Source organism: Diadema setosum, chromosome 13 (assembly GCF_964275005.1).
Source record: "Diadema setosum chromosome 13, eeDiaSeto1, whole genome shotgun sequence".
Taxonomy (NCBI): Eukaryota; Metazoa; Echinodermata; class Echinoidea; order Diadematoida; family Diadematidae; genus Diadema; species Diadema setosum.
In genome coordinates, this window is record NC_092697.1 from 30,265,792 (window position 1) to 30,278,200 (window position 12,409).

The 12,409-nt window shown below is 40.5% G+C and overlaps 1 protein-coding gene across 1 annotated transcript in view; it reads left to right on the forward strand.

Annotated features, from left to right (window-relative positions):
* LOC140236579 (A disintegrin and metalloproteinase with thrombospondin motifs 6-like) overlaps positions 1-12,409 on the forward strand; it is a 149,580-nt gene that overhangs the window by 7,300 nt on the left and 129,871 nt on the right. Inside the window, exons 2-3 of the mRNA XM_072316505.1 lie at positions 1,018-1,430; positions 7,814-7,973. Coding sequence (XP_072172606.1) covers positions 1,018-1,430; positions 7,814-7,973 — 573 coding nt within the window. The remainder of the gene's footprint in view (positions 1-1,017; positions 1,431-7,813; positions 7,974-12,409) is intronic.

The following is a 12,409-nucleotide window of genomic DNA, read 5'->3' on the forward strand; positions in this document are numbered from 1 at the left end:
CGTGCGTCGTCAGACCAGAAACTACAACAACAAAAAGACATCCCAACAAAAAAAGAGAAGTCACGAACGAAAGCAATAAACTTTTAAAGTGCTACCAGGCGCAAATTCTTGTTATTCTGCTAAAAAACGAAACAATCAATGCAAAATGAAATACAACTGAGGCGGAGGAAAAGATAATATTTCTAAAACAAAACAAACAAAACGAAACAAAACACAAAATGCCCACCAATAGCCAGCTGCACTTCCAGTACATATTTCGCAGCTGAACTAACAATGAAGTCAAATGCAGGAGCATATTAATCTTTGTATAATGATATTGTTGTCCTCTGTCACACAGACTCTATTTGATATCAATGGTGAAATGATGATATTAATGATGATGATGATGATAATAATAATGAAATAATAATTATTATTATAATTATAATAATAATGAATCAAATTTGTAATGCAATTTGTACTTAGGGAGGGAAATACAAAAAAAAGGAAAATAGACATATTAAATGGTATATATTGTTTTGTATAACATATTTGATAGCATTATTCCCTATACGTGTGTATCAATTTCATTTTATAAAGACAGCGAACGTTCGATGAATCTGTTTTGTTAAACCCAACTTTTTTTGCCATGGTTATAGGCTAACGCATTTTCTCTCTCATTTTCTTCTTCTTTTCTGCATTCCTGACTGTCACACTCTTCTGGAAACAACGGTTGCTACGAACATCAACGACTCTCCACTATCGACTTCTCCTGTGGAATTTTCTTCCGTTTCGCTCCGTATGTTTTGACACCAATTCGTGAAATCATCGCTTTATATCCGACATCATATCAACGGCGCACGCGCATGACGGTTGGCTTACACTTTATTATAAAAACGACGCATCACGGTTGGTATTCTTCATGATGTATTGACGTGTGTGACCGATGACCAATGATCTCCAACACCTGGGCATATTTTATCTGATTTGTTGGTGTGTTCCGTGATTTTCCATTTTGCGTACCGTGTCGCCATCCAGATGAACTCCAACGACGCGTAGGCGATCACGAAATCATTATACCAACCCTGGTCGATCACCGGGGCGACTTTCTGTCATTCGACGTCATAAACAGCAGAAAGAGGACTCGTAGGCACGCGCCGAACGACGACGGTAACGCGGCCGAAGAGGGCGCTTTCTCGTCTCATAAACTTGAGGGGGGTAGTCATCGTCCGCATCATCCTCGGATTAACTACAAACTCTCCGCATACGGGAGCGAATTCCATCTGAACCTGACGTTGAATCACCGGTTGACGTCGAAGACCTTCGTGGTGGAGTACTTGAACGCGACGGGAATAGAGAGGCGGCACCAGAACGTGGACCATTGCCACTATCACGGCAGCATCGTCGGACACGAGAGGTCAAAGGTCGCCATCAGTAATTGCCGTGGATTAGTAAGTACCGATGACGTCACACGACATAGGCCTACTTCTTTGATAGCAGCTTCCCTCATTGGCAGTTCACAGCGTACATTTCACATACCGTCTCCTTTTCACGAACTGTATGCAATTTGGATCAACATCTAGAGTAGGCCCAAGTACCGTTACCCAACGACATGACACGATATCGACACATAAGCATCCATTAGGTCATGTTTTCTAGGCATTGGTCTCCGCTTGATTTTATCTAAATTCACAACACTCTATTCGTAAAATGAAAAAAAAAAAAACACGCACGCACGCACACACGCACACACACAAAGCACAGACACAAAGGTTGCATCGGTTTTACATGTCCCTGTGATCCTGAGAGGGAGAGATTGTCATGGAAAAAAGAAAGAAAGAAAGAACAGTCCTGGCAGTATTGTAAAATGCAGATAGAGAATGGGGGGGGGGGGGGTGGAGGTGCAAGAGAAGGGGGTAATTGCCTCCATCATATAGTGTATTCATTCTCCATTATCCCGTGTAATCATACCTGGTGATCCGATGTAATCGTGCTCCTTAAAATCGCATTGATATTGAAGCCATTTCCCTCCCGGCTCCGTGACACAGCGGCCGAAATTGTGTCAATGCAGCGTTGTCTTTGGCCATTCACTGGCGGTCAGAGACCTCCTCCCCGTCTGCAAATTAAATAGCCTTGAATAAACACGCCGCTCTTTCTCATATAGAACTAGCACTGTGCTCTGTGTGCCTCAAGTCAACAGAACAATGACGGAGGGAGACTTCGAGATATAATATAGGTCAGAAAACAGAGCAAGATCTTGCAGGAGACGACGGTGCATATAAGATGCCCCGGTCCATCCCGGAGTCTTACAGTAATCTCGTTGCCGACGTCATGTATTCAGCAAGCTTATAGACTTCTCTGGAGAAAGAACTGAAGGTTACAAGTCCGCAAAGAGTCCTGGGATTTATTCGACAGAAAAAAAAAGAAACCAACACACAAATCAAAAATGCAGGCTGAAATAAGGTGTGCAGTGAAGCAAAGTACATAATGGAGATTTAAATCGCAGATTACACTCTTCACCCTTTTTAACTCGCCTCACTGAACCTTGGCTTAATTCTACTATACGCTGATACACGCCAGAGAGCACTGTCGCCTTCATTGCTCTTTTAGATACTGAATTGTGTGAGAAACAATTACATATGTACCTACTCAATGTAGCTCCACTTGTATCGTGATAAGAAATGCAAAAGCAGTCTGAATTTTCGATCATGCAACCCTCAAACCATGTTACTCTCACGCTACTCTCAAACCCAGCACTGTCTTGGGGAGACGTTCATGTTTCTACTCTCCCCTCACGAAAAAATGAAACTGTATGCAGACCTGTAACGTATAGTCCTACGCACAAGGGAAGCTGTAGTATTGCTGCCCACGTTTTGAATCCGCATATTCGGAGATTCGGAAATATGTCATCAATGAAAAACAAGCGTAAAATAGTAATCAGTTTCCGCATGAAGAAAAATCATTTTATCGTTTTCGTTACCTCCCGTGAGAATGTATTTTTGTCGTTCTCATTAAGGTAAAGCATATCAAAACTGTGTGGCGTTCTCATTAAGGTAAAGCATATCAAAACTGTGTGGCGTTATATTTGGATCATAATAAACGTTTTACTATCAAGTGTAGTTGATTTTGCTCTATCTGCTATCATCAAATTGACGATGAATGGGAGTGTAGAATTCATATCTCGTAATCGAGAACTACCTGGGTTCCGGTTAGTCACTCCGTCACACACACTCTGCGGTTGTTTCGAAACCTCCCATTTCGTGCCGCCCGAAATTATGTCCAGTCACATTTGAAAGATAAGTCGGTCCCGTTGGAAATAATAAATGAAGTCAAAGTGACGGTACCAGAAAACAACAACAAACAAACAAACAAACAAACAAAATGAGCAGAAGAGAGAACTCGGTCCTCTCACACGATCTGACGTTAAAAGAATCTTATGGACGATTTGGTTTCGCTCGCCTTATCATGCCTACGGGAAGAGCACTTACATCCATCTCGACAGAATATCCGTCAGGAGTTGGTGTCAAGAATGCGTAATCATAATTGATTGAAGTAATAATTATGAAACATATCTCGTAACCACACCACATCTGTCGCGATTTCGAAGCGTGACTGGAATTTCATGGTTGGTGTATTGTAATTCAGATAATGATCGGCTCCTTAATTTCTGTCGATACAAAAATTATTTATCATACTATTTTTCTTCTAACTTACAAGCAATGCGTGACGAGCGTGGGTCTTCATGGAATTGTTTATTCAACCATACAAAAGCTCAAATGGAAGATATGAAACTCAGTGTAAGAAGTTAAGCAACTTTTGTTTATTTTTGTTTATTTGCTTTTTTTATGAGATTTGCAGAAAATTACAGGAATTTCAATTCTGGGCGGGATTAAAACTCATTTTCCTCCTCTGCGTGGGCTCTAGTCTGCACAGTCAGCTTCCTGTCCTTGTTTTTATCAGTTTTCCATGAAACATTTATTTCCATATCTTTAAAAAATACCCACTGAGGCAACAAAATACGTTGTTTAATTCGGAGAGCCGAACCCAGTTCCGTATAGCAACGCACGTTCCATACACAGAACACACACATGTCTATAGCTGTGATAGTTTCTCCGACGACGTGCAGCGGTAAAAGCCACTGCGTAAGGCGATTCGCTGAGACGGAACCGGGCTGAGAGAGTTAGGTAGTCTGTGACGCAAATCCACGGCTGATGCTATGATCATGTAAATATCTTGACAGATATGTAACCCAGGACGAAAATTCCTGAACAATTTGCCCCCCCCCCCACCATCCCTTCTGCGAAAAAAACAAACAAACACACACACAAAAAAAAACACACACAACAGGTTTACTTCAACATTTCAATTTCAATTCAATTCATTTATTTCATTCTCATTTTCTTTCCAACAAAACATAACACAAGGTAAATCAGAAAATCCATCATAAGCATGTATACAGTACAAAGTGCGAAGGATTAACGATATACAACAAACTAATAGAGATGAATCAGATTGTATACGCTGTATACATCAGATTGTATACGCTTTTGTTTTTATTTTATTACAAAAGTTACATTAGCGAGCTTTTGATCTGTGACGCGCAGGCTAAGACGACGCTAAAACGACGCTAATTAGGCAAAAAAAAAAAAAATGGTGTTCTGCACATGCGCGATACAGCTCTTTCCAATCGTCCAACCCGGGAGGCTGCGTCGTCTTAGCGTTAGCGTCGCAGATCGCTAACTATTATAAACGAGACAACGACATTACCTCCGACATCGTCACAGACAACCTAGAATTTGAACTTAGGCCCTAAATATTGTGTTGGGAGAAACATGAAATAAATGGTACAAATTTATAATTTCTTTTATGGCTATTGTCACGAAGAGTTGAGAAGCATCTTAGTCGATGGTTCAAAACTGACAGTTTGATCCCTGAAATCTAATGAATAAAACTGAGAACGCGAGTCACATTCTGCATGTTCTGGTGGTAATCGATGACAGTCATGATGACTGGATGAGCTTATATCGGAATTATAGTAAATCGTCCTTTCTTTGTGGCCTCGCTCTTTTCACGACTTCAGTTTCATTTTGCATATGAATGATTCTTCTGTTTTGCAGAGTTAGGCAGGGGCTCATCTGAGATAACTTTTTCGTTGTGTTGTGTTGTGCTTTAAATTTTGTTGTGATGATAAAAATAGTACCGGAGGAAAGACGAATGATGGCGGTGATTCATGCTAAAGAAATCAAGAACAGGGAAAGAGCCGCAAGAGATGATTTTGGAGGGAAACTTATATTTAGATGCGAACCCTGTGTGATGGCGTCTAACTCCAAATATAAAAAGCCGCGCTCAGAAAGCACGGACAACTCCTCTCTTTCGATTGTTAGAAGGGAATGGAAGAATGGCAGTAAAAAACCATCATGATGAACGATATGCAAGCTCAACAATGGTTCTAGAGCACCGTTTGAGATCCATAAAAAGAAGAAGCATAAATCTTCTCGAATGAGGTTGGTGAAAGGAAAAAGCAAACATACAAACAGACAAAAGCTTAGTGATTCATTCGTTGCAGTTGTTTTGTTTTCTCCCATTTCATCTAGCTAAGAGTGACTGTCGAAATAAAGAAGATCATGTCATCTAAATAGTACGAAGTTTATCCCTCAGGCTTTGCAATGGGCCAGCTTTTATGTTACGCCCGTTAATTGCTGAAAGATTGCCTTAGAAAGTCTTATAGTCTTACAGTATATAAAGATATATATACAAAGTTAGATATCATGACTTCACGTTGTTGCGAAGATCACGGGTGGATGACCGCAATTTCATGGCGTTTCACCCCAAACTTGACAAGTCGGGTGGTGCTAATGGTCCATCTACAACGGGTAATATCGATTAGCGTACTCTGACTCACGTCAAACTTCTAAAGAAGAGTTAAGAAAAAAATAAAAAACAGAACCCGACTCAAAACAGAGAGAAAAAAAAAATCATACTGAATCAATCATGAAGGAGAATTATTTCTAAGGATTGATAGATGTGTTGGTGCAATACTTATGACGAATGGCCTGCCTCCCGGTAGCGATCTTGGTTCACCAACGTGCCAAGTTCTAGGCTTTACTTTTTTGGGTAAATATTGATGTATGGATTTTCCCCGACCTCGAGAACTTTTTTATCTCTCTCTCTCTCTCTCTCTCTCTCTCCAAAGTGTCTCATGAGGGCCCATTTGGTGTGACGCTCTTTCTGCGTATGTCAAACTAGCGCCCTGTTTCAGTCACTCTTATTTTTCTTTGTTTACTTGTTTTTGTTTTGTTTTGTTTTAGTAACCCGAATGAAAATATTATCAACTCTGATTTATCTCAATCATGTACGCATCATGAACTTGGACTCAGGTTATTTACAGGAGCCTTAATGAGATCACTTTGAGGGCACTTCATTTTCATGTACCTATACTACTGTACTACACTAGTACGTATTTTGTTATAAGCTGGTTTGTGATTTGTGCGTGCAATCAAAACGTTGTTCATTGATTGGTTGGAAGTTGGTCTCTCACAGCGACGAGGGTCGCGCGCATGCGCATTATACGAATCAGCTCGTGTGTCGACCAGCAGCAGGCAGCCACAGGCGCGGGCAGGCGAGAATTTATCGGAATACTCGCTCGGTATGATCTGAAGTGGTACGTCCCGCATCCGCAGCGCAGCCAGCCGATCCGATATCCTATGCCTTTTTGCTGTGGAGGCCGGATCGGAGATTTCTAATCACGTTCGGAAGATTGTCTTCCAGAATTCTACATACAAGAAGCTATTAGTGGCTAAGGGTGAAAGTGATAGTTTAAGACATGCCAGTGGTTCCTCATACGCCTGAAGTGATACATGTACTATTGTTTCTAATTTAACAGGCGCGGGGTCTAACACTCGGAGACTTTCTACATGCTGCGACATCGTTTGGTAATTCTTAGACCAATAGTCCCATACACTTGGTTCTATGTGAATTGCGGGGATGAACAAAATCGCTGCCTAACGTTACATTTTCGAAAATCAGTTGAACTCACATCTGTGTGTTGTACGCACCTGTAGTACCTATCAGGTCCAAATATGTTGGCATTCTAAGTCTTTAAGAACAGAAACTACAACAAAACTCGCCCAGACACTGATATTTTTGATTTTATTTAGCTGGTTATTCAGTCTTTCTTACCCAGACTAATTGCGACCAACGAAGTGTCTGGGCTAGTATAACTGTGTACAGGAGTGCCCGGGGGTTATACCCAGACGTATTCAAACTGAGAAGTCAAAAACCTTTAAAATTCTGATGAGTTGGACGCAAAATGTTTCACATGTAGGTTAGTGCAAGTATAAAGTGCAACAGCCATGCTCAAAGGTAACCATTACTTTTTTTATTTACCCAAAGGAGATCAAACACTCTAATTTACTGATGTCAACAACAGCAGCAGCACACGGCAACAAACATCACCACCACCAAAACAAGAACATCAACAGAGCAAACACAACATCCCACTTCCCTCCCTCCTCCCAGAATACACAGGTTACAAAAACTGTGAACAGCTACAGAATACCCCCACCATACATGCTAAAAATAAGTATGAATGCCCATCACCCCACAATACATACCCAACTATTCCTATGGTTGGACATCATACTTGTATTTCTAGTGCACTAGATTCTATAAATTTTGACCGATTTAGCAGGTATTGGTGAACAAAATATGCATAGTTAGTGGGTATTTTCCAGTTGTATTGAACTTGAACCAACTCTTGAACTGATGTATTTCTCATAAACGGCTTCAATCATTTGCTTAGTTTTTGTTTTGGTGTTTGTTTTGTTCTTTTTAGCATGGATATATCAGGTCACATGATGGGGAGGAATACATGTTGGAACCGGTGGACCATTATAAGAATTATGTGCGCGAGGGACACCCACATGTGATCTACAAGCGCTCGGCCGTCCCTAAACAGGCGGAGGAGGAAGACTTGGGATCGTGTTCTGTGACAGGTGAGTACGAGTGAAGATTAACTCTTTCATTGCCGCACACAATATGCATGAGGCCTTATTGTCATCCAGGTTATAGCCATTTCACTCTCGGCGATGTCCGGCCCGAGGTTACTGCTGTTATTATCTAATATCACGCTAGCATTACCAGGCACCCCCTGAGCAGACACTTTGGTCGAAAGGGATGTTGTGGGCAAGACATCTTGTCCATGGACAAAAGTACCAGGGTCGATTTGGACTCGGGGACCTTCTGTTCAAAGATGCAGCAGAACTTTGTTGTCATGGCCATGGTGCTTCCACAAGTGAAGACTTCCATCCACTGAATAAACTGCTCTGAGCATGCAGTGCCCAGGTGAAAACTAAACACCAGTCAGGCATTTCTTAAGACTTGCCATTTCTTTGTTGTATGTTCTATGCTCTTGTTTGTGTGTGTGTGTGTGTGTGTGTGTGTGTGTGTTTCAATTCTCAAGTTTTCATCATGCAATTATCAATTCCATGTGTTATGAATGTGAGTAAAAGATAGACATGTTGATTTTTTCCTACGGCTGATTTAACGGACGATTGTCAAAATTGTGGGGGATACAAACTGTATTGAAATTGGCAATTTCCCTTCGTTGGAGAATAGAACACTGTTTTTGTACAGTTATTGTCTGTGTTTAATGCGCAATCTTCTCAAATCAGGAGATACTATAAAGTTAGCTTGTGTTCATTCCAGCGTTCATCAAATGTCAAGGATTTGCTATGGTACTTTGGGGAAGCCTCAAACTCCTTCACGAGAATTCCCAAACAACAGCCTTTCTCGTTCAGCTTTTCTTTCTTTGTTTGGATTTCTAAATCGTCTGGCTTCAGAGGTTTATTTCCTCAGGCTGGGATAAGACTTTTTGGGCCAAATCCATCCTTTTCAGGTTATTTCCATCTCTGCTCTTTTTTCCCAAGGAAAGCTGTTTTGTGGACAATTTTTTTTTTTTTTTTTTTTACTCCTCTATGAATGGTGTGATGGTTTTCAGAACACCACCATACCCTTACAAGCTGATTGAGCATTGTTATAATGTAAGTAGAAAAATGTTTTGAAAGAAAGTCACAGGTTATTCATAACCACTTTTTGAAACCTGCAATCTTGCCCTCTCATCCTTTTTGAAGTCATTTTCACTACCAGGGCAATCTATATCTAGCTTGTTAAACAACTAAGTCAATACAAGTCTCACAAGACCATTCCTTTGCAACAATGGCAGACTCAAGGTTTTGAAATAGCAAACCAGTATCTCTTTAAGATCAAAGACTTACACAGACTAAAAAAAAAAATATGTAAAAATAAAGATTGTACAGATTTTTTCCTCACAGATGAATTGTGCAGGATATATTATGTGACAATTTGAGTAGCATGATATTGTGTCCACATCTTCTGAAGACTGACTTACTCATGAAACTTTCCAGTGCGAGTTCTCTTGACACTACCACCTCACATATCATAACCCTACAGAAACGACAATAAAGTTAACATTTTCTGCCTGACTGGAATATGTATTTATGATGTAACAGTTTTTATTTGTTTAGTTTTTTTGCCTTATTAATGACTTCTTAGTGTTGATGTTGGATATATTGTGAAAATAGTTGAATCTTGTTTGTAGTTTGGATGTGTATATTGTGTGTCATTACAGTTGTTAATATCTAAATTTTATCAATCAGGGTTAGAATGAAACATTTCAATATGAAGTTGACTCTAAAAAACTTCATTTTTTGGTGCAGCTTAAGTCAGCATTCCATTCTGGAAATACGACAGTAAATGTCAGAAATTTGTCCATCCCTAGATCCCCAGGGTACACTGTCCCTGACAGTTTGACTGTCACAAGGTCAGTTTGCTGTTTGACCACCATGCTGGACAGGCTGAAATGAGTTGTGAACAGGACTAAAACCAAATACCTTCCATGGTTTTGTGACAAGGCCAAAGCAATAATATGCATCTGAGCCATTCAAATAGCCTGCACCTTTTAAACCCACCCCTTAGAATTTCTGTGTGATCGGCAGTTATTCCTCATCTTTTCAAAAGAATGACTTATTGCTAGCAAGTAAACAAGATGTAAAAATACTGTGGAAAAACACACAAACTTTGTGTATGTGTATGCATACATACGTGCTGTCTCACATATTTTTCAAATTCTTAAGCATTTTTATTGTTGATTTTTTTCTGTCTTGTTTTATCAGTAGCTTCATATTGTACACAATATCAGAGACTTTGGTTGCATGGAAGACCATGTAGTACATTTTTTTAACCCTTTGAGGATGGACTGATTGTGCTATAACACACATTTCCCATAGATACCTGCCGAGTATACTTGGGTCTTCAACGGGTCAATTTGAATCACCTAGACATAATACACTACCTGTCAAAACCTATGGGAAGGCCAAGTTGTGATAGTGGCTACAGCACATAGGCTATAACTTTACCATGTTTGTTGCTTAGCCTTGTACAGACTCTGAGTCAACTTTGCTAATGTTATCATGTGTATTTTTTTTTTTTTTTTTGGGGGGGGGGGGATGGGGGATGGGGAAGGAAAAGGTAAAGGTGCACCTGTAGAGGAAAGAAGTGAACTTAAATTTGCATGACCTTCATTCTATCTACTGCACAGTGAGGGTAGTATTTATGACTTTGACCCTTGACCTCGGGGTTTCCAAACTCTCTGACAACTAAGGAGATTCTGGGGCAAATCAAATTTGTGGTGTGATGCCTCTTCCAAATGGGACACCCTGGACTTGGTTGGGTTTCTCCCTCTCTATCTAGATTCCTGCCTGGGTTTTCCTCTATAGGATTGCTGCCTTGTGAGTTTGGTATCACATGAATTTGAGTGGGCTGAAAGGATACTTTGGAATGTTAAAATCTTTCATTTCACTCGGTATGGTCCCCTTGACATATACTGCATTTACAATCCCATGAGTACACCAGTGTTAATACAATCCTATAAGTACCAGTGTTGATTTACCATCATAATTGATAACAGCATGTATATAGACCTAGGCCTACTGTAGCACATTTATCTGTACAACATTCAAAGCTTCCTGGCTCCCACAATATGTCATACATTATTCACAAATTGGAGGAAAATTAACATTGTTAACCCCACTGTCTTCCAAAATGCTGTCAAATCTACATAGGCCTACTGTACAAACCTGTTCATGGAGTTTATCCTCTTTTTCCCAGTTCACAAAGAATAGACCCTGACTTTAATGGCAATTAAGGCCGGAATGAAATCTCTGTTCTTTGTTTGTGTGGTTTGACCATATTTATGTCTTTTCGTAATTGTAGTTTATAGGAACCTATACTCACTGCAGCTACACATGTATTTAATCCATGGGAAAAAACAGAATGTCATGAGCACCCAGTGGTAACCTTGACATTAGCTGCACTCTTGATTCTTTCAGCAGTGCCAGTGTTATTTTTTTTTTGTGTGTGTAGGCCTACCCTGTTTGTGTGTGTGAAAGTGGCTTGTAATTTGTAACTAGGAGGTATCAAAATCATCAATAGTCCGAACCAAGTGAATTACTTGAGTATGTCTTAAATGTTCTAAAGAATGCCATATTTAAAGGGTGGTTTTGAAAACTTCTTAGGTAGAAGATTCATGCCCTACTGATGACGACTGTGTGAAATTCATATATTGACACCTTGTGTGTTCAATCAACATTCATATAACAACACTGTTGTGTGCAGATTCCGGCACAGTGTGTAGCTATCATTCTCTTTCTTTTTTTCTCTTACACTTCTCTGTCACAGTGGAGCTTGTGTATATATCATTACTCGCTGACCAAATGAGCGATGTGTTTAACAGTTTAAAAGTAACCAGAGTGATATGCACAGCCCATGTGCCCCTTTTGTTGATTGCGCTCTCGGCGACAATTGCCCTGTGTCCAGATTGAGGCGCGGAATGAATAGGGCTGCCAATTTGGAGCGGATACCTCGGTGCCCTTCAATGCACCGCTGATTCTGGCGAGGTACATGACTGTGTAATGGGACAATAGACATCTCAATTAAGGCATTAAGGAGAGAATGACACGTCCAGTTGGAGTGCATCCGTCCCAGCAATCGACTCCCTGCGGTTTATCAAGAGATTGGTCAGTATTAGCAACAGGAAGAATGGGTAGTGGGGGTTCGATTGAAGGGGAGAAGGGGGGGGGGGGGGTGGAAGGAAGCTTTGTAAAAGTAGGAAGGAAGATAGTCTGTGGGACTTAAGAAGGATTCACTTTTTCTTTGTTCAGTTTGATCTAAAACTAGTGTGTACCCCCAGTCACCCTGATAAGAAATGGCCCCCAGCATCAAGCGGCCTAAATGTGTTGTGTTATGTCTTTTTCTAGAATTCTGAAAGGGGGACCCAGGACTTCAGTGTTTGAAAAGGAGAGAGGGGAAGGTAGTGCATAATGTGTTAATCAGTATTTGGAAACCCCTGATT